A 25,713-nucleotide genomic window follows, 5' to 3' on the forward strand; every position below is an offset into this window, starting at 1 on the left:
TATGGGAAAGCTTGTAGTGTTTGAAAGAGCATTTTTGTAAAATTAAATTTGATAATTTGAAAGATATAGAATGTCATCCATATTAAAATCAGAAGACATTAGTTTAGGAAAATGTTGAACCTGACGTAGGTGCATTTAATAAGGAAATGGAGAATTGGATATCCGTCCGATAAATAATGACGTAATTAATAAAGTATTTCAATTACTTACATAATTATTAGAAGCAAAAACGTTTTTAAGTGAATAACATGAAAAGGTTACTCAATGGTAAGAAACAGCTTTCAGTAGGTTTGTTTCATTATTATATACTAATATGTTAATTGGTTAGTAATAATAAAACATGTTTATAATTTCATAATATGTTTATTTCAGACATTTATCATTTAAGCAGATGATATAATACTAAATAAAATACTTGTCAAAAAGACCATATTAACAGAACAATATAAATTGCAAAACGTATACAAAAAGATGCTAATTAACAGACAAAAGGAAGAAATTTTCTCAAAAACGTTTCAAATTATCACAAAATAAATTTTATCACCATAGTTTTCTCATAATACTAAACATCTCTTGTATATTATAGGTCTATAATTTTTCAATAGATACAAATAACTTAAAATCATCTAACTCTAAATTTATACAAATTGCATTGATAATGACTATGTTTTGTATATAATTTGCATTATTGTGTTGTATTTTTTAACGACTATTGTCAAACATTAAAATTTTAAATCAGTTCTTAACTAGGGTTTTTACATAGTAAAAAAACAATCAATAACCTCAAAATGAGATTGTGTCCACATTAATCACATAAATTAAGATAATTACAGATTAAGAAAATTTAGATAACAAATTTATAACGTATAGATAGCAAACTCACAGAAATAGTTTTAATAAAACATTCTACAAATGCTTTATGAAAGATTCTGCATTATAGGAATAGGAAGAGATTTCGCTGTATATACGCCTTATAGGTACTTATGCAATCAAGTAACTAAACAACTTAAAATTAATCGAGATCCAATTACATCATGTCAAAACGTAAATTTTGTAACAAGGAAAGCGGTGGGTATAGTCTTGAGTCTCTTGACACTTTTACAAAAATAAAATTTGTCCTTTACACAATTTTTTGAGTCACCCGCGAACTTCTAGCAGACTTGTTGCCTGAACTCTCCGGGAAGATAGAGTTTTTGGGCTTGCGTTATGTCCGAACGGCACAATGGGCATCGGTCGCATCTAGCTGCACAGCTGGTACAGGCGACCACGTGGGCGCACGGCAGGAAAACCGAATCGATCTGCTGATCCATGCAGATTTTGCATGTCAGCGCGTCCATTAACCTAGTTAATCTTTCTTCGGAGTCCTGAAAAATAAAAAAACAACCAATTTAGCAAAACGATTCGATGAGAAGGAGGTCGATTCGACTTACTTTGCAACGGTCTCCTTCCTGTCCACAACCAGGTTTAACTTCTGGGGTCATTTGCATGGCGTTTTCCTGATACAAGGCGCGTCTCGCGTTGTCGTACACCTCCCTACACGTTCTCCTGATGTCGAAAACGTATTTCTTTCCCAATGTCGAGTCTTCGTTGAATATAGAGACGATCGTTCCCTTCAGGTCTCTGATGAACTGGGCCGTGACTGCGCTCCTTACGGTTTCGCAGCTGTAGAAGGCGTGTTTTTCTGTAATAGCACGGTACAGACTGCTGGCAATGTGATTGGAGTCAAGCTTCGTCTCCAACAGAGATTCCTTGTTATCCATGGACAAATACTCCAGCTTAAACGAGCGACGGTGCGAAGAAGCACTGATGATGTTCGTGAACGATATGAGCTGTTTCTTATTGTTCTTCTCGTAGATCGTAATTCCGTGTGGGCCGACACCCAACATGTCGTGAGGTTTCGCGTAGAACAACTCCTCCCCGTAGTTCTCGAACTCGGAGATCTCCTTGAGGAGCCAATACTCCGCCGTCGATTTCTTCATGCCCTTGCATTTCTTGTGCTCCGCTATCGTTCTTTGGAGCAGATCGGCGGGCTTTTGGGCGGCATCGACGGGCGTTATCGTCGACACTTGAAGGTAGACGCTGTGGGGCGGATGGATGGGATCGTAGTCGCCGGTTTCGGCTTGAGCAATCAGGGCTATCAGTCGAGAGACGGAGTCCCAGTCGGTTGCCAGGAGCCGTTTCTGTTCCAGATCTATGCGGGCGTGGAGGTAGAACTGATGCCTGAAACAATCGGTGCCTGGTTAGATTCGATGAACGTGTTAACTGAACTGTTGACGAATTTAATCCATTGTTTATTCGTCCCGTGAACGGACTGCAAATATTTACGGCTGGCTCAGCGTGTATGCATGTGTGTTGGTGACAATAAGACCGATTAATCTTTCATAAATGTGTTAATAATCGTATTCGTATTTATGTATGCGTATCAATTATTGACAAATTGGAATATATTATTACGAGCGGAAACCGAGGCGTTCCAGCTCCACCAAAATAAAACCGTTTCAAACTGAAGTTAATGATACAATTACAAAGAAATATAAATTATAAGCTGTATAACACACCACTTCATCAGCGTATAATTAGAGCCGAAGAAAATTGCTCTAGTATAATAGAGTTAAAATTGGCTTCTAATTATACAAATCGTAAAACACATCTGTACAAATTACAAGCCGCCGTTATTTTTTAATTTGAAACGAAAATAGACGGTACAATCGACAAAAATAAAAACGTTACATCCAGTATGGAATAGCTGGACGTAAAATTTTTAAATTTGCCCCAACACCACGGCATATAACATTTTACGGGCTACTCTTATATCCTTACTGAATTTTATATTGCGCCAAAGCCAGTCTGTAGAGGCGTGTTACACCCACGCACATTTTTTATGTTTTTGTTGTTTTTTTATAATATACAGAGTGGTCGGATGGGCCCACACCACCTTGAAGGGGCACATTCCTCGTGTCCAAGTGTTGATAACAAGAAAATTGTAGCTTCAACAACACAAGAGATAGAGAACGTTGAAGTTGACCAACAGGAATGAGTCTTTGGACCAAGTCCAGTTGGTAGAGTATATGTATATTTGTGGAGAAGCCACAACTGTCAGATTATTTGTCATTATTCATAGTTCTAATAGAACCATTCAATAAATATCAATGTTGATAAATATGTTGACAACTGTACATTCACCACAAAAAAATGTCACATTTAAAAACACTGGATGTTCTCCAAAAACGCCTTCTTATTGGGCAACTTTTCTGTTTATGAAGCTACAAAATTTTCGATGGCATAATGTTACAGCAAGGCCAAAGAAATTGGATACGAATTAGCACAATTGGACAACTTTAAGAGCCTCTAACTCTTCCCCTTTTGAAACTACAATACTTTCATTAACAACAGCACCAAGAATGTGCCCCTCAGGTCATTTAAAACGAATTAGACCCAAGGGGGCAGACAGATCGATCATCTCAAGCAAAAGCACAAAGCGAAATCGGACCCACGAAAAGTGCGGTCCACCCAAACCCACATCGGGGAAGCCTTACCTGGTGTTTTCTTGCAGCAAAAGATGCGGCGGTACCCAGAACTTGACCCTGAGGGCCAATCTGAGCGTCGAGGTGTGCCCGTGACAGTTCACTTGTCTGTCGATCGGATTTCTGAGGTTCAACCAGAGCTCCTCGCCCTTGTTGCTCTCGTATTTCAGTCCGAAGTAGTCGGACTCGTTCGAAATGCCCAGATACTTGCAGACCTGCGAACAACGGAGCTACGATTAATACATACATTTTTTTTCTTTCTGTGTGTTGAACATAAACATTTCCATGTTTCGTGTCGGATTTGTTCACCATGCGAAAAACTATTCCGGTTGGAACAGGTCGTCGGGCACGCACACGGTTATTTTTAATATGCAAATAAAAATGATAACACATACACACTCACACACACACACCGCTCAGTTGTTTGTTGCGGCTCCAACACACATTTTTTCGCGTGAAAGTAATTTTTGCGGCGCAGTTGAAAAACACGTTGCGAATTTATGCTAATGGTCCGGAGGATTTTACGTAATTTTTTTATTGGGGCCAACGGGATGATTCGGGTAATTTATGGATGTTGACTAAGACGATATACATTTTTAAAGGAGCCGTTTTATTATATTAAGCAAAGAGGACCCGGGCACAGTTTTTCCGTCGCGTAATTTATCGTCGCCTTCAAGTTTTTGTCCGGACCGACGAGGAATACATTAGCAATTATTCGTCCGGATTGTCCGGGTCGATGTAAATAATTTTTGAGGGCACTTTATTGCCGTTAGTTGTCGAACAACTTAAGAAGTAATAAGTTTGATGGCGTTTAAATTCATGGCCCCGGGATTAATTAGCTGCGACTACCAGCGTTTTTAACTGCGTCGCCGTTCCTTAAAGCTTATCATCGGTTTTTATCGAACGCGACAACGTTGGAATGAAATATAAATATTTACATGCATAATTCGAATTGAATCCCCTTCGGCATAAATTTGTCATTGTCGATTGAAAGCCCGCACCAAAAAACAAGCGCCAATGAAAGTGTCCATAATTGGGTCAACGTATCCGACAACATGAGACTTGTCACGTTTCACTCTTGCAGCGGCGATTGTGTGGATGTAATTTAAAAAAAAAAAGAATACATCACGTATGGAGCCGAGGATTTGGCCCGGACTTTGGTCCAACTAATTTCCCAACCCAGACGTTCCGTAAATCCCGTAATTTCGAAAGCCGGAGACTAATATTAGACGGGAAATTGAAAAACTGACTGGATGCTGTTGTTGTTGTTGTTGTTGGGTCCCAATACGAAAACATAATTAGTAAACCTGCTCCTTTTGATCGATTTAGAGGAAATTAATGCGGCGCAAGGATTTATTAATTAACACGAAATAGAAGTCATCAATTAGGTGCTGCCTTTTGTAATTCAAAACACTTTGTTTACCAGCTTATTCTGTTTATCTGACCCAAAAATTCAGCTGTGATTATCGCGATTGAAGGCTGTGCCGCAACAATAAAAGCCCACACCGTACTTGTACCAAGCAATATTTAAATAAATTGTGTATTATTAAATGTGCATGCGAACACAAGCGGGTTCACAGTACAAAAATACGTAGGTAATTAATTGAAAACGCTAATTAAACACCACACTTTGTGCAATACAAAAATATTGTTTACAAAAATGTTGAGCATACGTTAAACCTCTCATAAATTTTGCAATTAAATCGCTCAAAATCGGGTCATTGGGGGAATTAAAAACGCTCCGCCGGCCGAAATTTATTATTTTTGTTGTTGGGGGTTTAAATTTTCACCGAGGGTATTTATTGTCGATAAATGGAAAACGGCCTCGTTTAGCAATAAAAACCGGTGACATATTTACCATCGAATTTATACGTTTTAATAATACAAAAAGTCGTAAATTCCCGTCCGCCGATCCCGGTTATAATAACTAACCCATTTAAACTTTAAAATTTTATTGCACAATAAGTTCCAGACATTCGGGTCGCATTATTTCGATCGTGGATTTTTGTTTGTCGACCGACCCCCCGCCCGGGGGGGCTTAATTGAATTTCCAGCTTTTTATGCACAGGTTATTAATTTTTATCGATGAGACGGGGGAAAGTTCCGGCCCGTTTTATGGGATCCCAAGCCCGGCTTGGCGGTATGGAATCAATAGTGCGAGAAAACTAAATTAACTTCGCCGACTTACGGCTGTCAGGCGTGTCAATGGATGTTACTATTTTCGACAATTTCGCCCCTTTCAAAAAGCATTTCCATGTTGCCCGGCGTAAATTAAAGCGACCGTTCAAAGTTCCGAGTTTCGTAATTGAAGAAAATGTGTTGTTACATGGTAATTTTTCTCTACCTTGACATTTGGTTAGGTGTATTTTTCATGTTGATTTATCGCCTAATTTACACATCAATTATTTTAATTAGATACAAAAACAAACATAATGATCGTTGTAATGATACGAAACAATTATCGATACTTGACAATAACGCCACACAATCTTGGAGTGTGCACAGTATTCCCCAGATTAGATACCTAGTGCTAATGACGTCAAAAGAACTTAAGGAATTAGTTGTAATTGTACGAGACACGAACCACTGTAGAACTTTTGTAACGCATCGCCGTGGGTCGTCCAAAGTCCGCACGTCTAATAAATGCGGGCCAATAAATCCCGTGTTAATTATAAAAACAAATAAGTTTGGCGATCGACGGACGTCGTCCGAAGTCCGCGACTCCTCCACATTGTCTGATCTGGTTTTTGAGTTTCCGCACGGCCACATAACTGTTCCGCAAACGGGCATAAGATGCGGGCCGTCTCGGCGTACGCTGCAAACTTGTTCGGGACCCTTTGGCAAGTTCCGTGCATCCAGCTCAAACTGGGATTGTTGAACGGAAATTTGCAGCGGCTTATTTTAGCACTTTTGGACGCCCCGCCATCCCTTATTATACCTTTCACAAGGTACAAACGTATTAACTGACTTTGAATTACTTCGGAAGTTTTGGGTAATGAACTATCGACCATAGTTTGTTCTGACAACAAAGCAAGATTCCGCAATTAGTGATACGATATTTGGTTAGTTTCGAAGTTCCTAAATTAATTATCCATCCAGATATTGTTTTGGCCTGGTAGAAAATCTGCCATTATCGGTTCGCTGCGAAATCATTTATTGCGGAACCGTTATCGGGAATCGTGGGGGGAACGGCGTGACCGGTAAATATTGCCCATTAATCTGCCATTTATGGCAATATTGCGGATATTACGAACCCCAAAAGGGAAATAGCTTCTGTCCACCACCGGTTGAGTTAATTAAAATGCACATTATTTTAAATTGACATCGACCCCGTAAACGGCCGTCCGTGTAAAACCTCCTCCGCGGTAAAACCGTAAGCAGGAAACGCTGTTTGCTTAGGCTTTTGTCGGGGAATTTGTCGCTTCGACGGAACAGATTTTTTTCCCCACCGAAACGACTAATCCAAATAACTGCGAAAGCGGAATTAGCTTTTATACGTTTGTCGAACGTGCGTTCAATTTGAATATAAAAAACCCGAAAAGTAAATTAAGAGGGCTCGGGGCGAATTCACGAATTCCTCCGCGACGAAAAAAAACCACTTCGGTCACGTTTTTACCGGTTACGCCGACGGATTTCGCGTTTTTGTCCGGCGTTTCGGAAAACATCCCCCGCCCGTCCCTATAAAAATATAATAATTATGAGTGGGTAAATATTTTTTTGCGCCACACATTTGACCTTTAAAATACACATATGCTAAGCACATACAGACACAAAATAATACCTAGTAAAAAAGGTCTGAGGTTCGGCCAAAAGCTGTTCTTTCATCAAGACAAGAAAAAATAGAATTAGAAGAATAAATGAATTCTACACAAGTTTCTCCTAAAGAAAATACACTCTCTCAAATTTAAATATCAAAAATAATCTTTTTCTCATATTTCCGTAACCTTTGGTCCAAATGTGTTTAAATTTGGTATGTATTATCCTAAATTACATACCTACAATTTAATTTAACAAACTTTTTCCATGATGGGGTAGATTGTTAGGGGTATTCCCCTTTTTCTCGCCACATTTTCCTCGCCACTGAATATTTTTTAAAACTATTAAGCTTTTTTGATTCTTTATACAATTTGGAAGAAAAAAGTACTCTTGATTAATTTTGATTATCACAGCCGTTTTGAAGGTATTTCAGATTTAATGTTCATTTTAATTTTTTCCAAACATTAAAACTGAAATATCTTGAAAACCTTTGGTCCAATCGTATTTAAATTTAGTATGTATCATTCTAAAATTAATGCCTACAATTCAGTGTAATGAACTTTTTCCATGTTATTACAGTGACGTAGATTTTGGGGGTTCCCCTCTTTTTCTCACTATTTTCTACGCCATTGAATATTTTTTTAAAACTATTAAGTTTTTCACATTCCTTGAACAATTTGGAAGAAAAAAGGTACTCTTGATTAATATTGATTATCACAGCCGTTTTTAAGATATTTTAGTTTTAATGTTTGAAGAAAACTAAAGAGAACATTAAATCTGAAGTACCTCAAAAACGGCTGTAATAATCAAAATTAATCAAGAGTACTTTTGTCTCCCAAATTGTACAAAGAATATGAAAAGTGTAATAGTTTAAAAACATATTCAGTGCCATAGAAAATAGAGCGAGGAAAAGAGGGGAATCCCCCAGAATCTACGCCACTGTAACAAAGTGAAAAAGTTTTTATTACATTGTACTGTAAGTATATATTTTAGAATAATACATACAAAATTTAAATATGATTGGACCAAAGGTTACCGAAATATCAATTTTTGAATTTTAATTGGAGGGGCTATATTTTCTTCAGGAGAAATTTTATTTCGATTTCTAACTGTTCCCAAATTTACATCACCTATTTTGAGAACATCTTGTATAATATCACAAATGTTGCTTATTATAAAGAATAAATAATAGTTTTTCGAAATTATCTCCTTAAAACTTTCTTTAGTGTACCTCCATAAAAAAAGAAGTTACAGGATATCAAATTATAGACAGCTCATATCAAAATAATAAACCAATTAAAACTAATTGGAATTATATAATAAAGTTTTAAACATATAATTGCTTTTATCTGTTTTAAAGTGACACAACTCACTTCTTCAATTTCTATCATATTAAAAACTAAAACTAAATTACCAATATTAAGTTAGATTAGCTGTAGACTTTGAACAGTTTTAGCTTGTGAAAGTGTTGTATGTCATAATCTCCATAGGTTTACATTGTAGGAATGAAACAACACAACAATTTTATGAACACCGTTTAAAAATTAGGAGTAACCCCCAGCGTCAAAGTTAAAGATTCGAAAACCGCCTTAGAGAGAAACTCCAATTAATATCTCCTTAAAAAAACAACAACAATAACGGCTAGATTGTCTGCCGTACAAAAAATCGGAGAGAACCGGGTCCCCGTGAGATCGGCGTCGAACACACGAAGGCCGAACGGGGGATGTGGCGGGGCCGGGCGCGTGGATCGCCATCGCCGTGGACTTTGGACCTGGTTATTTATATAATTGCGGCGAGGGATTCCAACATCGCGGCTAAGTAGGTGTATCGGGTCCAAAGTCCGTCACTTTTAGTCACACTCCACGAGCATGCCAACGCGAACGGTTTTAATTGTTTGTTGCTTATTTCGTTCGGCCATTCGACACCGTTGCACACACATCGATATTCGAGTTTCCATGAATAATGTCGTTGTTTGATTATCCGTCGCAGCGGGCCCCTGCATCGGTATCACGTTCGGGGAACTCCGAAAGAAATGTACATATCAATTACCTTTATGATGTAAAGAATACGTAAATCGATACACGCACACACAGGCACACTGTCACAGTCGAATTGGGGTACATGAATAAATCATCTCGAACAAGATATGTTTTTAAAGGACTAAAAGCCACCATTAAGGTAATAACTGAGTATACCCGAAACACGTAGGTTCAGATAACGTTTGATTTATCTGCGTTCTCAATATGGACTTCGAAAACTAAAACAAGTGGTCTATAATTTTGTTTTTTTATACTATCCCCCAGACATTCCGGACGTGTATAAATCAATAAAACGAACCATTACACTGTTACAATTGTACTTTCCACTCTGAAAAGCATTTGTTTTCTTGATACGCAAAAGGAGCACATCAAACATCAGCCAGTAATCGCTGTTCATTAGGCCGTGGTAGAAGGTGTAATGACTGATAATAGAACGGGGCTGTTTTCCAACCGTCGAGAAGATTAAGTAGGTAGAATGCAACGATCAGATTTAAGTGCCAGACGGCGCATTGTTGTGGAATCGCAGAAAACATACATTTGTTCAGCGGAAAACCGACATCCAGCGGCACAACAATGGATTATGATATGCCTAAGGTACAAAACGTTGATGTGCAAACTAATTTTAGAAACGACGTTTAGAATTTTAACTTCCCTTAAGTTGCCTGTGTATGTGAGACGTACTTAAGTGTTCGTTATAGTACAGCACAAGTCTTGCAACTTTCAGCGACGCTTCGAGCAACAAGTTATTTATAAATTCAAGGCTTAGCTGTGTCAACATCAGCGAAAATTCTCTCCAAGTATCGGAGACTTTTCGATGAAGACGGGGGGGTCGCACGAAACTTTCCTCGTTAAATATCCTCTCTGGCTCTACAGCGTGGTCCATTTAAGACGGAAACACAGCTGTAACTTGTTTATTTATAACTCCATCGTAACTAATGGTGGCCCAATGGATGGACAACAGAACACAGATAACGATAACATTTTTTACTAGAACCAAGCCATCTATTTAATATTCCCCGATGCACTGATCAGAACAGCCGATGATTTGAACCATTATGAGGAGTTTTTTCTCGTCCCTCTTTTGAGCGATTATTCATTAAGCGACCTTAAAGGGAACAAACGAACCGAAGCGTACAAATCCGCCGTTCGTTCTCGTTACCAATTCGTCGAAATTGTCAATTTCGCAAGAAGAAACCCGTCGAAAGACAAACAATGGCATCGGCCAGAATTGGGACTGGGTCGTCGTTTAATTATTTTCGTCCTTCTGCCCGCCGCTCACCGATTCGCGTCCAATTGACGGCGTGTCGACGGCCACGTTCCGGCGATCGCACCGTGACATTTGATGTGGTCCCCGACCGGTTGGACTTTGGACCGAAAATTTCTAACAACAACGGCTTCCAGGCAGGCGAGAGCGGTGAGTAATGCCCGTATACATTCGCCGTTCACGTGGACTTTGGCCGCGGCCCCGAGGTAATGCGGTCTTTTTATGCGTGCTGATTGTCGGTTCAATCGGTTTGTGATTTCTCGTGCTCGGGGAACTGGTGGCCGGGCAGCTGCAGCCGATGCGGGCGCAAAGGTCGATCGTGGGCAATCCGGTGGACTTTGAGCACCGGTCCATTGGAGACGGATTCACTTGCCAAGATCAAGGTTCCGGGGGGAGGTGGGTTTTTTTTTTTTAATTCCGGTTAAATTTAGGTTTTGCCCGACCAGCCAATCGAAGGCGTCTCCGGATTAAAGATAATTATCGATGGTTTCTGATAATTATGAAGTGTTCTAACTGAGTCATAAGACATCTATGGAGAACCAAAATAGATATCAATCTGAAATTTTAACTACAGGACATCCCACTTGCTGAATGATGAGAAAGTTGGAACGTAATGAAGGACAGAAGTAACCTGAAATACCAAACACCCTGTATAATATTTTGGAATCCTACTAATACCTTCACTATTGTTAATGTGTATACCCAGAAAGACCTTTTCAACCCTTCAATTGCCATTAATACAGACATTTTCACTCCTTGTGTGAAAAAAATTAAATTGGAGACGGATTCACTTGCCAAGATCAAGGTTCCGGGGGGAGGTGGTTTTTTTTTTAATTCCGGTTAAATTTAGGTTTTGCCCGACCGGCCAATCGAAGGCGTCTCCGGATTAAAGATAATTATCGATGGTTTCTGATAATTTTGAAGTGTTCTAACTGAGTCATAAGACATCTATGGAGAACCAAAATAGATATCTATCTGAAATTTTAACTACAGGACATCCCACTTGCTGAATGATGAGAAAGTTGGAATGTAATGAAGGACAGAAGTAATCTGAAATACCAAACACCCTGTATAATATTTTGGAATCCTACTAATGGCTTCACTATTGTTAATGTGTATACCCAAAATGATCTTTTCAACCCTTCAATTGCCATTAATACAGACATTTTCACTCCTTGTGTGAAAAAAATTAAATATCTCAAGAACAAATGAAGTCAGAAAATCAGTTCAAAGTGCAGCAGTTCCAGAACTCTACACAGAATTCAAATATGCAACAATATTTATAGACCCACTTGAAAAAGTTAATGTCACTTCCGGTTGAACCAGATGAATGAGGGAGTTGAAAGACTCGTGCAATATATCAAACAATTTGTATTTTCCTTCATTTTAAAGAAACTAACTGAAAAAGAAATGGTTTTGTTCGAAACTATAAATAGCAAACAATTCAATAGTGTCCAACCACTGGTCCAGATAAAGCAAGGTGGGCTCTCCGTCTCCCGGAATTAATATAGCGGTTCAGGTCCCGTAAAATTAAAAGTTAATCAAGTGTGTGTCGAAAATCTGCGGCTCTGTAAATAATCTCGGCCCGATATAAAAACGTGCCCCAATTATTTTGAGGACATGGAAGCGTGCCATGATATTTCGAGATAATACATACATATTTTTCTTATTGTTATTGTTGTGGCACGGATCTGTGGCGGCGTAAACAATACAGATAAAACAATAATTAAAGCGGGTCGATGCAAAAATAATTTATAAACAACGTGCCGCGTTCAATTTACCTTGGAGCTAAGAATAAAACGGTTGATCTGAGGAAGACTGCCTTCAGCGGAACGTGGCAACATCCACGGAGTTTATTTACTCGCATTTAGCATGTTCATTACTCGAACCCGATACAAAGAACCGGGGTAATAAAGGTCGTGTTATGGACGATTATCTCTTGCGAGGATTGATAAAGGAACTGGGAACGAAGACGGGCCCGTTCCGATAACAAAGGAAAAGAGACACAATGGTTTGTAAATATTAACATCTCAGTTGGCACACTTTGTTCCCTGAAACCGTTGCTCTCTGAAATTATTAAGCGATTTCGTTTTTTTCGCACACATCTGGAGTCACGTCCCCTTTGTTTTTGGCAAACGAAAGTTGGCGTCGCGTTTGTGGACCAATAAAAGCCAAAACGCACCGGCCAGGCATCGGCGGAGGAGGTATACCCCCCCCGTTTTAAAACCGTGATTTTGATCTCCATTCCGCGGCCAAATTCGATAAATCACTTCTATAATTCGAATGTGCTGGCATGTCGAATGTTTTGGCTAAAATTGTCACGGCTCTGTGTCTTTTGCCAGGAAACTTCCACTAACTGGCAAAACCGTCTTTTAACGTCGAACAACAAAACAATAACCCGCTCAAATTTAATGGAACAAAAATAAAAAAGAAGCCGGGAGAACGCGAAATTTCCCGGATCACGGCTTTTAAGGCAGGAAACGAGACCGTTACGTAAACGTACGTACCCGCTAATTCGATAAAGTTCACGGAGATCACCAGCACCAATTTCTTGAAGAAAGTTACTTTTGCTTTCACATTTCAGCATGCAAAGCATGTAACAAAATCAACGGCACATTTCGACGGCGTGGCGGCCATTCAAACGCTTTGCCAGTTGGTAAAATTAATTATCCGCAAAGCGAAATTGTGCGTCGACGGCAAAGAATCCGCCGGATTTTCCGGCGGAGTTGGCGTCGAGTTCCTTCGTTAAGATGTCGAGTGGGGCACGTCGGAGGCGGGCGATCGTCGGGTGTCCCGTTTCGACGTTTAATAACCCGCGCCCCCGTCAGGTAAAAGGGACCGTGCGCGACGTAGGGGCGAGGAAAGTTCTTTGCGCGAAACGTCGATGGTGTTTACCGGCATCAAACGATCCCGACGAATTTACAGATACCTATTTTAATGAAAATCGATAGCCAAGTGGCGGATTTCTCTCTTTCGCGAGTGCCGCTAAATAAATTTCGTCCGACTAAACTCACTAGGACAATGAAACATAATTAAAAAAGTTTCCGTCGGCTCCGGCCCCCCGGCCCGCCCGGCTTCTTCGTCTGTTTTTTCGCCTCTCCACTCGGGGGGCCCTCATTTAATTTATCAGGGAAGTTGAGCGTGAGGCAACTTCTTTCCCGAACTCGATGTTTAATATATCGCTCAAAAACTTAGGTTTCATTTTATATAAATTTATCTGATGGCCGTGTCTATTTGTGAAACGTTTTTAACTGGCTTCGGGGTCTGGCAGACAGATTTATCGGTGATTTTTCAATTGTAAAAACAATAAGAAGAGCTGACGGTCTAATATATTTTAACACTGTAAGAGAATGCGACGTATCTATCAATATATCTTTCCGTCACGGCGACTTTTAAAGCCTTCCTTTAATAAATCCATCTGGAATGCATTTTTGTGTTCGTCCAGTTATTTTTAACGTTAGATGGTGTTTACTAATCGATAATCAAGTCAAATAGAATGTTTATTTTTATCCTTTGACCAGGAATTATGCATTGTTCACGATTACATTAGGCAAATGAAGTTTTTTCAACAACGACAAATTTATTTTCGTCTTTTATTACTCATGCCAAGGTAATATATATCGTATAGTGACCACAAAATCTATCTATTTTTTTTACGTGTGATAAACAATAATATTTATTAGAATAACAGATAAATCTGAATAATATATTTTTGAAAACATCACTTTATCTATGTCTAATTAATATAATAAACCAGGACAAGTAAATATCTATCAACGCACTTTAGTCTTGTTTAAATCATTACAAATGTTTTTCACTCACGTTTATTATTTTCAAATAGTCAGTCTGATTTACAACAGCGATATAAAAAATACTGATATTTTTCTAGGCTAATTTGAATGGGCTGAATGACACTCATTTTTTTTTTTCATTTGGTCCATTCAACTAAACTACAGCTTAAGAAAGGCGATCTTTTGAAGTTTATGACATAGCAGATTCAAAATAAAAATATTATCATAGAAAAAAGGGTAGACTAGTATTAAAACATTAAACTTAACCTAAGTTTTCATATGCTACATTCCTTTGAATTTCAAGTAGAACCACAAATAGAAAAATACAAATACCCTCTTATTTAGATGAGTGCTACAAACATTTCAAGATCTAGTAGACAAATATTGAATTAAAAATAAAATTATTATAATAAAAAGTAAAAGAAACTACTTTTAAAACTTTGAACCTAACCTAAGTCTCCATATGTTTCATCCCTTTGAACTTCAAGTAAAACCACGAATAGAAAAATACAAATACACTCTTATTTAGATGAGTATTACAAACATTTCAAGATCTAACAAACCAAAATTGGATTAAAAATAAAATTATTATAATAAAAAGTAAAAGAAACTTGTTTTAAAACTTTAAACCTAACCTAAGTCTCCATATGTTTCATTCCTTTGAACTTCAAGTAAAACCACGAATAGAAAAATACAAATACACTCTTATTTAGATGAGTATTACAAACATTTCAAGATCTAACAAACCAAGATTGGATTAAAAATAAAATTATTATAATAAAAAGTAAAAGAAACTTGTTTTAAAACTTTAAACCTAACCTAAGTCTCCATATGTTTCATTCCTTTGAACTTCAAGTAAAACCACGAATAGAAAAATACAAATACACTCTTATTTAGATGAGTATTACAAACATTTCAAGATCTAACAAACCAAAATTGGATTAAAAATAAAATTATTATAATAAAAAGTAAAAGAAACTTGTTTTAAAACTTTAAACCTAACCTAAGTCTCCATATGTTTCATTCCTTTGAACTTCAAGTAAAACCACGAATAGAAAAATACAAATACACTCTTATTTAGATGAGTGTTACAAACATTTCAAGATCTAACAAACCAAGATTGGATTAAAAATAAAATTATTATAATAAAAAGTAAAAGAAACTTGTTTTAAAACTTTAAACCTAACCTAAGTCTCCATATGTTTCATCCCTTTGAACTTCAAGTAAAACCACGAATAGAAAAATACAAATACACTCTTATTTAGATGAGTATTACAAACATTTCAAGATCTAACAAACCAAGATTGGATTAAAAATAAAATTATTATAATAAAAAGTAAAAGAAACTTGTTTTAAAACTTTAAACCTAACCTAAGTCTCCATATGTTTCATCCCTTTGAACTTCAAGTAAAACCACGAATAGAAAAATACAAATACACTCTTATTTAGATGAGTGTTACAAACATTTCAAGATCTAACAAACCAAGATTGGATTAAAAATAAAATTATTATAATAGAAAGTAAAAGAAACTTGTTTTAAAACTTTAAACCTAACCTAAGTCTCCATATGTTTCATCCCTTTGAACTTCAAGTAAAACCACGAATAGAAAAATACAAATACACTCTTATTTAGATGAGTATTACAAACATTTCAAGATCTAACAAACCAAGATTGGATTAAAAATAAAATTATTATAATAAAAAGTAAAAGAAACTTGTTTTAAAACTTTAAACCTAACCTAAGTCTCCATATGTTTCATCCCTTTGAACTTCAAGTAAAACCACGAATAGAAAAATACAAATACACTCTTATTTAGATGAGTGTTACAAACATTTCAAGATCTAACAAACCAAGATTGGATTAAAAATAAAATTATTATAATAGAAAGTAAAAGAAACTTGTTTTAAAACTTTAAACCTAACCTAAGTCTCCATATGTTTCATCCCTTTGAACTTCAAGTAAAACCACGAATAGAAAAATACAAATACACTCTTATTTAGATGAGTGTTACAAACATTTCAAGATCTAACAAACCAAGATTGGATTAAAAATAAAATTATTATAATAGAAAGTAAAAGAAACTTGTTTTAAAACTTTAAACCTAACCTAAGTCTCCATATGTTTCATCCCTTTGAACTTCAAGTAAAACCACGAATAGAAAAATACAAATACACTCTTATTTACATGAGTGTTACAAACATTTCAAGTTATAGCAGACCAAGATTGGATTAAAAATAAAAATATTATGACAGAATGAAGAAGATACCAATATTTAAACCTAAACTCCAATCCTCAAGTTTCGTCCCTTTGATCTTAAAGAGGAAAAACACAAATAAAGTCTTATCCAGATGAGTGAGTCAAAGTGTTGATTCAAGTATGAATTATATGTACTACAGAAACGGGCAGTTTTGCCAAAACACAAATTAATAAAATTTAAGATACACCCCCATCAGTCACGTCCGTTTACCCCCATTTGAAACCCCGATAACCACGTATCCACGCAAAAAGTAAAAATGACCCTTTCAGTTTTTTATGGCGACTTCTCTCCATTGCCACGCATTATAAAAGTGTCAAAGCGAACAAAAGGAGAGTGCAAAGGGCTTATACCATACAGTCGGTTGAATTATTCGCCGGCTTCCTATTCGCGTTAAATAAAAAAAAAAATCGCCGTAATTTACTGGTGCCTTTCCGGCGAGAAAATAGATTTTTTCCGTTTGTTTCAAACAAACCTGGGCCGGGAGACCGGCGTGTCCCACCAATTGATCGCCGTTTCAAAAGGAGGACCTTTAAAATTTTTTTTTTATGTTTTTCGTCGTCCAAACCGAAACGGATCGACGATCGGACGGGCCCAGACATGCAGTCTATATATTGATGCCGTCGCTCAAGGCCGACAGATAAGCTATCTGTCCGGAGACCGAAGAGATGTTTACTATAATTCACAATGCACGAAGTGACCCACAAACGGCGTAAACACAAAGAAAATTACGGTGACAAACGCGACGTTTTGTACGTGGATTTAAATTAGATCTAATTTGCAAATTTCGCCCGCCGAAACTTCTCCGAGAGCATTCGGCAGACCGGCTTTGCGATTACACTGCAACATTTATATTCCGTGCCGGTAGACCCGTGGCCCGTCCACTTTTGCAAGAAATTCGAATCACATGCAAAACACAATATACATTATAATTAGATACAATATGCGCAGTGCGAATTGTAATGTAACCAACTTCCGCAATATGTTTATCTCTGGGGTTATTGCATTCCGCTCCGCGAAATGGATAACAGAGAGAATAAAAAAAAAAAATACGGCGCAGTTTCCTTCAGGCAACGGGGCTTACGCGACCGGCAAATATTTGCTGTGTGATACACTGAATTAATATTTGATTAATGAAGCCAGTAAATTTCAGCGGACATATGTCAAGACTGGCATATTAGGCGAACGCAATAAACAATAAATACGACATGTTTGCGCTGCCGTTAATTAAATAGTTACCCCCACAATACGCTTCCATCAATATTCCCGGGCCCGAGTTTGGGCCCAAAACTTATAAACTAGTTAATCGAATTGGGGCCCGGTCGATTGGTCTCGGAAACATATTCCCGGTTATTGGAGAGAAAAATAAACGACTCGACTACTCTAATTAGTTTCGATGGGTTTTGGTGGTCCAGTTTTAGCAAGAGTTTCCGTCAATATATATTCAATTTAAAAATACTTGCTTTAAAACTACTAACCATCACCAAAGTGTTTTGATTTATTGTCATGTTTAAGTGTTATCGTCTTCAGGTGGTATGCTGTACCATTATCTGTTGAAACTGACAAGACTCAACAATGATAATAGTTTACAATTATATTACAAAAACAAGATAATCTAGCAACACCAAGTTTTCAAGTTCTTGTTTAAAAAACAAATAATTTGATTTATTTCACTGTTTGTGAGATGAAAAGACTACTTATTCTTTGTTGACTAAAGATAACAAGACTCAAAGATGATAATAGTCAACAACAAATATTCCAATTTGAATAATTTAAGTCAAGTCTTATGTAAAAAACGAGTAATTTAATATATTTTACTGATTTTGAGAAGAAAAGACATTATATTCTTTATTAACTAAAGATGATAAGACTTAAAGATGATAGTAGTTCAAAAAATATCATAAAAACGATATCTATCAACAACAAGTATTCAAGTCTTGTGTAAAAAAACAAGTAATTTAATTTATTTTACTGATTTTGAGATGAAAAGACATTATATTCTTTATTATCTAAAGATGATAAGACTCAGAAGTGATAGTAGTTAAAAAAATATCATAAAAACCATATGTATCAACAACAAGTATTCAAGTTTTTGTTTAAACAAAGAATAATTTAATTTTTTTAATTATGAGAGGAAATGAATAATATTCTTTTTTAACTGAAGAAGACAAGACTCAAGAATAATAATAGTCCAAGATTGTATCACAAAAACAAGGTCATCTACCAACACTAAGTGTTCAAGTTCTTGTTGAAAAAACAATAAATTTAATTCAGTTTATTGATTGTGAGATGAAAGGACAATATTATTTGTTGACTAAAAAGGACAAGACTCAAAGATATTAATAGATCCAGAACTACCAAGAACAAGTATTCAAGTTTTTGTTTAAAATACGAAATATTCAATTTATCTTACTAATTGTGAGAAAAAAAGACATAATATTCTTTGTTAATTGAAGAAGATGAGACTTAATAATGGCAATAGTCCAAAACTATATCACAAAAATAAGATCATCTACCAACATGAAGGGTTTTTGTTACTAATTATGAAAGGAAATGACATAATGTTCTTTGTTAACTGAAGAAGACAAGACTTAAGGATGGCAATAGTCCAAAACTATATCACAAAAATAAGATCATCTACGAATATCAACGGTTCAAGTTCTTGTTTAAAAAACAAATAATTTAATTTATTTTACTGATTGTGAGAAGAAAAGACATAATATTCTTTATTGACTAAAGATGAGAAGACTCAAAGATGACAATCGTTCAAAAAAATATCGTAAAAACCAGATCCACCAACAACAAGTATAAGTTTTTGTTTAAAAGACAATTAATTTAAATTTTTTTACTAATTGTGAAAGGAAATAATGTTCTTTGTTAACTGAAGAAGACAAGACTCAAGGATGATAATAGTCCAAAACTATATCACAAAAACAAGGTCATTTGCCAACACCAAGTGTTAAAGTTCTTTTTTAAAAAACAAATATTTTAATTTATTTAACTGATTGTGAAATGTTGTTGACTAAAGGTGACAAGACTTAAAGACGGTAATATTCTAAAACAATGTCATAAAAATGAGATCATCTGCCAACAACTGTTTAAATTTTTGGAGGAGTTTTGTCACCAGGAAATAAATATTAGGGTAATTCACTTCCATGTTTGCCACTATTAACTTGAAAGAGTCAACAAAACTCAAAGATGATAATAGTCCAATCCAATATTATCCAGAACTTCAAGATGTTTTTATGATGATCCATAAAGACCATTTTAGCCCCAAACAAAAACAACCTCAATCTAACGAAGTAGTTTTTAAACTTAATATATATTACACTCCAATTAGTGTAACCCGAGATCGATTTGTCTATTCTGGGTTACTCACGCCTACTCGCGGTTAATAAAACGTGCCCCGGGCCCACTTGAATTTTTATGATTTCCTTTGGAACTTGTCCGGGATGAAGGGCTTTTAAAACTTCGTCGGTAATCAGTGTTTTTAAACTGTTGCACCGCTTAAGCGAATAATGAACGGCGTTGGCCTGACGCCGTTGTCGAACACATTTCGAGACAGACGCCATCAAAAGACGTTCCCGTGTTCCTACGACGTGGATTAAAGGCGGACTTACGCGGAACAATGGCCGCACATTATTCAGAAATCAATAATGCTAATTAACAAATAGCAACAGTAAATTTTGGCCGACCCGAAATCTCTTTAAGTCGCGACCCCCTCCGTCCTCGTCGTTTGGATGCAAATGTCGCTGGAACTTTACACGTTCAAAATTTGAAATTTAAATTTTATTAAATAAGGAACGAGTTATAATTTCGTTTGGCACACATCGTCTTGCTGGAACTTCCACTATTTACAACCACAATATGACAGTGGGCCGGCCTGTAAAACGGAAAATCTCGGCGAACTCTAATTTCGCCGTTATCAGCGGCAATTTTCCTCTAAATAGGAGTTCGGAATTAGTTTGTCTGGCAAATTGTATCGTCTGTAATTGGATGAATTAATGGGGCCACCGTCGGAAAATTGTTTTGAGGGCCGCACAAAAATTCTTATCAATCAAAATCCAATTAGATAACGATAATTGAAATCCAGTTTATACTGATTAAAGACCCGGATAAAGATCACACGTACCTAATTACCACAACAGAGGACACTGTATCAATTAATTCGTCAATTTAATTAAAACGGACAAGCTCGCCCGGCCCATTATGATGCGAAATTCGAGATTTATGAAGATTTACTGCCCGGTTACAATAATACTACTGTTGCGGCCAGTCGTAGAATTCCGCAGGCACATTTTTGCTGACCGGACCGTTCTAAACTCGCTGACCGGCCGAATGGAAATGTTTGTAAACAGTTGTGAAGCTTAAACTGTCGAAATTTAATCCTCCAGCACAAACGTGGTTGCAAAATCGAAAGACCAAGTCAGATTACAACCAATCTAGGCCGGTCCTTTGCTTCCTGCAATAAAAATGACGTTAACCCCGCAAATAACGCGTTGCTTTGGGAGGTCAGTTCAACAACACGTCTGGTGCACACCTATGACCGGTTCTGCCGCAATCCCCAGGCCTGGTTAATATCAGGCGAATTGTAGTAAGTCGCGGACAGGTCAATATTTACATTTCCACCTTGTTCCGTGCAGATTTTCGGTGGGAAATTTTCGGGCCGGACCACGCGTGCCGCACGTGATGGACGAGTGGCCGTCCCGAGCTTCTGGCAACGTCCCAGAGCCGATCCGAAATGTCGCCGGTGAACACACAACACATAACCGACCGACGGCCGTCTACGTTCGAAACGGAGACGTCAATCAATAGATCGGGCCCGACCTCTTCCTTTTTAAAACAAAGGCGACTCTCCGTTCCGGCCATAATTCCGAAATTAAAATGGTAAACGGAACGGGGAAGTGATGCGAAAAGGGACGGGTGTATCGTCTGAATCAATAGCGGAGGCAAAGGCGAGGGGGACCCTCATTAACGGTGGCGAGAGACAAATTTTAGCGTCGCCTTCCCGTACCGTTTCGATGTGATTCGTTTATGTATTTATTGGGGCGAAGTGACGGCTTTATCGGACCCGATAATTGGGTATTAGTGCTGGATCTAATTGGGACGTCTTGACGCGTCGATTCTTGTTATTAACATTCATTAACATCAAATCACCAAATTAACACAAAGAGATGGAATTATTAATTTCAAGGAAATCTTAAGACATTGACTACCAAGACAAAGGAACAATAGAAATTAATGTAATTAACGAAATATACAAAACACGTTCCACAGGATATTTTTGTAGCCGACCCAAGGATACCTTAATTCTAACTAAATCAGATTTAGTCCACCTACAACTTCCCTTGGCAAGGAGAAGCTTATAAAGTACCGACTTAATTATGTAGTCACTGGATGTTAAAATAAAATTATTTTATATGTTTTTATCATTTATTGTTTACTACTTACTTTTCGTATCTTTATTACTACAATTAAAACCGAAGTTATTTTAAAACATTAGTACAGATGTACACATATTTATCACATTTAAATATCTCATTTCGGTTTAATAATAGCAGGGCAATTAAGTTAAAAGTAAACTCCGATTATTTGTTTTGTTGTTCTGATTTTCAAAAAAATCCATTAACATAAAATACTCCAGCACCAGTTCCACCATAAATAAAAGGCATTTGACCACCGTCGACCGACTTAAAGGAGTTTAAACACCATTGTTGGGTGCGTGTGGGTGTAGCAAAAAAAAATACATTTTTGTCCCGACCACCTGTTACTTGAAAATGCCGTTTGTGTGTCCCACACTGAGGCCAATTGGATAATCCGTGTGCCGAATTGTGTCGCCACGATTGAACGTCCTGTATTCGTCCGACGCAATTTTCCAATTAGCTGCGCCCCGACTGAATTGCACGGTGATTACTTGTTTTAATTTAATTTTATATATTTCGCGTAATTGCGGCAAAATCACGGGCTGTCGCTATCGGGTTTCTAAAAATTACAACGCGATGAAAGCGCGGAACAATGCATTACACAAAATTGAACGTTAGACTTTGGACTGTTACCTGTAATTGGACTTTGCACCCGTAGAAAACGTGCTCGCAATGTGAACAATATTTACAGCGGTATCTAGTTCCGAAAATGGAGCAAAAAAAATAATTGTTAGCGATACGGGGTTTTGACGGGGCACCGTTTCGCGTGTTTTTTGGCGCATAATTTTACAACCGGGATTACGGGGCCGGAGAAGATGTTATGCGAGAGGATAACGTGAGATTACCCGGAGGTTATCGCACGCTATTTTTCGCACACACACACACACACAAAAAACCGAATCTGTGTTAATGTCAAGGTTTGTGCTGGCCATTTAAAAAAAAAAAAAAAACAATGCGCTTTTTGTGCGAAGGGACAAAAACATTGGGCAGTACTTCCTGGACAAAAACATGTAAACAAATAAAAATGAATGAGATGTTCTGTGGAAGGTTGAAAATGGGATTTTTTTAATGGGACACCGACGAATGTGAATGAAGGGTTAATGTGGATGACAATTACCTTCTCAAGACATTCCTCCCCGATGGACTTGGGGTCGACACGGACCTCGAAAACGACGGAATTGGGCTGGCTGATCAAACACCACATTTTGCACTGTTTCAGCGTATATCAGGAGATGAATTCGCGCGAGCTAGCTGTCAGATCGCTAGCAGAAACCACTGATCATTTGATGAACTCGCAATGTTCTATTAAATTTACTGCGGACCGTTTGTTGTATAAACCCTTTGCACATTTTACAACTATGTCCATACTATGCAACAGCTTGGACAGAATTAAATCGAACTCGCCGTTTGACAATGTTTTGTAGCGAGTGTTAGGCGGCGCGGCGGAGGAGTGGGGCGGACGTTCGGATTGAGGAAATGGATTTCTCTCATAGACTGTGTCTACATGTTATCTCGGCAAAAAGGAACGTCGTATATGTGTAGATTTAATCTGTGGACTCTTAATAGATAAAAGGCAGACTAATTTGACTTATGACATAAATAAGTAATAATTGTAATTTTTATGTTGAAATTTTGAGGTTTGTATTTATAATTTAGATTATAGGTTTTGCAGTTTACATGTTACAGTTTAATGTTGACAATTTAAAAATTAGAGAAGTTAATTTAAAATTTGGAATTTTTTTTAGAATTTTAGAATTTTAGAATTTTTAATAATTTTTAATAATTTTCAATAATTTTTACGAATTTTTAATAATTTTTAATAATTTTTAATAATTTTTAACAATTTTTAATAATTTTTAATAATTTTTAATAATTCTTAATAATTTTTAATAATTTTTAATAATTTTTAATAATTTTTAATAATTTTTAATAATTTTTAATAATTTTTAATAATTTTTAATAATTTTTAATAATTTTTAATAATTTTTAAGAATTCTTAAGAATTTTAAAAAAATTTTAAGAATTTTAGAATTTTAAAGAATTTTAAAATTTTAAATAATTTTAGAATTTTAGAAATATTTTGGAATTTATAAAAATTTTTAAAAAATTTAAGGATTTTTAAGAATGTTTAAGAATTTTAAAATATTTTTAAGAATCTTAGAATTTTAATGAATTTTAAAATTCCAAAAATTTTAGAAATGTAAAAATTTTTTAGAATTTTTAACAATTTTTAAGAATTTTAGAATTGAAAAATTTCAAAGAATTTTAAAAATATTTTAGAATTTTAAGAATTTTAAAAATTTATTAAGAATTTTTAAAAATTTTAAAATTTCAAAGAATTTCAAAGAATTTTAAAAATTTAGAAATTTGTAAGAATGTTTAAGAAATTTTAAGAATTTTTAAAAATTTTTAAGAATTGTTAAGAATTTTTAGGAATTTTTAACAAGTTTTAAGAATTTTTAAGAATATTTAAAAATTTTTAGGAATTTTTAAAAATATATAAAAATTTTTAAGAATTATTAATAATTTAAAAAGATTTTTAAAAATTTTCAAGAATATATAAGAATTTTTTATAACAATTAAGAATTATTAAGAATTTCTAAGAATTTTAGAAAATTTTTAGAATTTTTCAGAATTTTTATGAATTATTAAGAATTTTTAAAAACATAAGAATTTTAGAATTTTTAAGAATTTTTAAAAATTTTTAAGAATTTCTAATAGATTAAGAATATATAAGAATTTTTGAGAATAATTAAGGATTTTAAAAAAATTTTAAGAAGTTTTAAGAATTTTATAATATTTTTAAGAATCTTAGAATTTTAATGAATTTTTAAATTTCAAAGAATTTTAGAAATTTAAACATTTTTAAAGATTCTTTAAAAAATTTAAAATTTCAAAGAATTTTTAAAATTTTTTAAGAATTTTAAAATTTTTTTAATAATTTTAAAAAATTTCTAATAATTTTAGAATTTTAAAGAATTTTAGAATTTTAGTATTTGAGTTTAGAATTTTGAGTTTAGAGTTTAGGGTATATCTTCATGCACAAGTACTTTAGAGAAAACGTAGTGTAAATTTCACAGTTTCGGAAAAACCAATTTGTAATTACATTAAATGTTAATTGCTCTTTAATAATTGTTTATATGAAACAGACATTTCATAAGAATTGTTAAGGTTTTTACGTTGCAATAAAAAACTTTAATGTTAATAAGTATTCCATTATCAAATGTAATTGTAATTTTTTGAAAATTGCAAGATTCAATTCAATTCAATTTTATTAACCACGTGCATCACGAATGAATTTTATTGTTATCATTTTTTTCAATTTTATTACACATTTGATTTTGTTAATCTTTACTACTTACTTTACTAAATTGAATTACATGATACAAAACACCTTTTGGAATTCGAAATTACAGGCAAAATGTATCTTTTAAGTAAAATAAATAATCTATTATTAATCGACTCAAATTGCAAACTGCCATTTCTACGAAAGACGGAATAATTTGATGATTTGTGGGGGACTATGTGTGCGCATATTTTCCCAGAAAAAACAATTAAGCAACATTTAAAATAAGACTTGCCACTAACAATTACATTGTTAAGAATCATGACAAATTGATTGAATTTAAACGACATAAAAGATAGTTGGATTAAACTTTTT

At 35.5% G+C, this 25,713-nt stretch overlaps 1 protein-coding gene across 1 annotated transcript; it reads right to left on the reverse strand.

Annotated features, from left to right (window-relative positions):
• Window positions 1-343: 343 nt before the first annotated feature.
• LOC109605138 (E3 ubiquitin-protein ligase MYLIP-A) lies at window positions 344-23,425 on the reverse strand. Its single transcript, XM_020021713.2, has 4 exons — window positions 23,170-23,425; window positions 3,537-3,739; window positions 1,431-2,220; window positions 344-1,364 (listed from the first exon to the last, which is right to left on the reverse strand). The coding sequence occupies exons 1-4, from the start codon at window positions 23,254-23,256 to the stop codon at window positions 1,152-1,154; spliced, it is 1,293 nt and encodes a 430-aa protein (XP_019877272.2). The 5' UTR covers window positions 23,257-23,425; the 3' UTR covers window positions 344-1,151.
• Window positions 23,426-25,713: the final 2,288 nt, after the last annotated feature.

This window comes from Aethina tumida, chromosome 1 (assembly GCF_024364675.1).
Source record: "Aethina tumida isolate Nest 87 chromosome 1, icAetTumi1.1, whole genome shotgun sequence".
Classification (NCBI taxonomy): domain Eukaryota; kingdom Metazoa; phylum Arthropoda; class Insecta; order Coleoptera; family Nitidulidae; genus Aethina; species Aethina tumida.

Coding starts and splice junctions, on each gene's coding strand:
- LOC109605138 (XM_020021713.2), bottom strand. CDS start 23,256: ATGTGGTGTTTGATCAGCCAGCCCAATTCCGTCGTTTTCGAGGTCCGT. Junction 2,221..3,536: donor TTGCTGCAAGAAAACACCAG/GTAAGGCTTCCC, acceptor CGATTGTTTCAG/GCATCAGTTCTACCTCCACG. Junction 1,365..1,430: donor AGGAAGGAGACCGTTGCAAA/GTAAGTCGAATC, acceptor TTTATTTTTCAG/GACTCCGAAGAAAGATTAAC.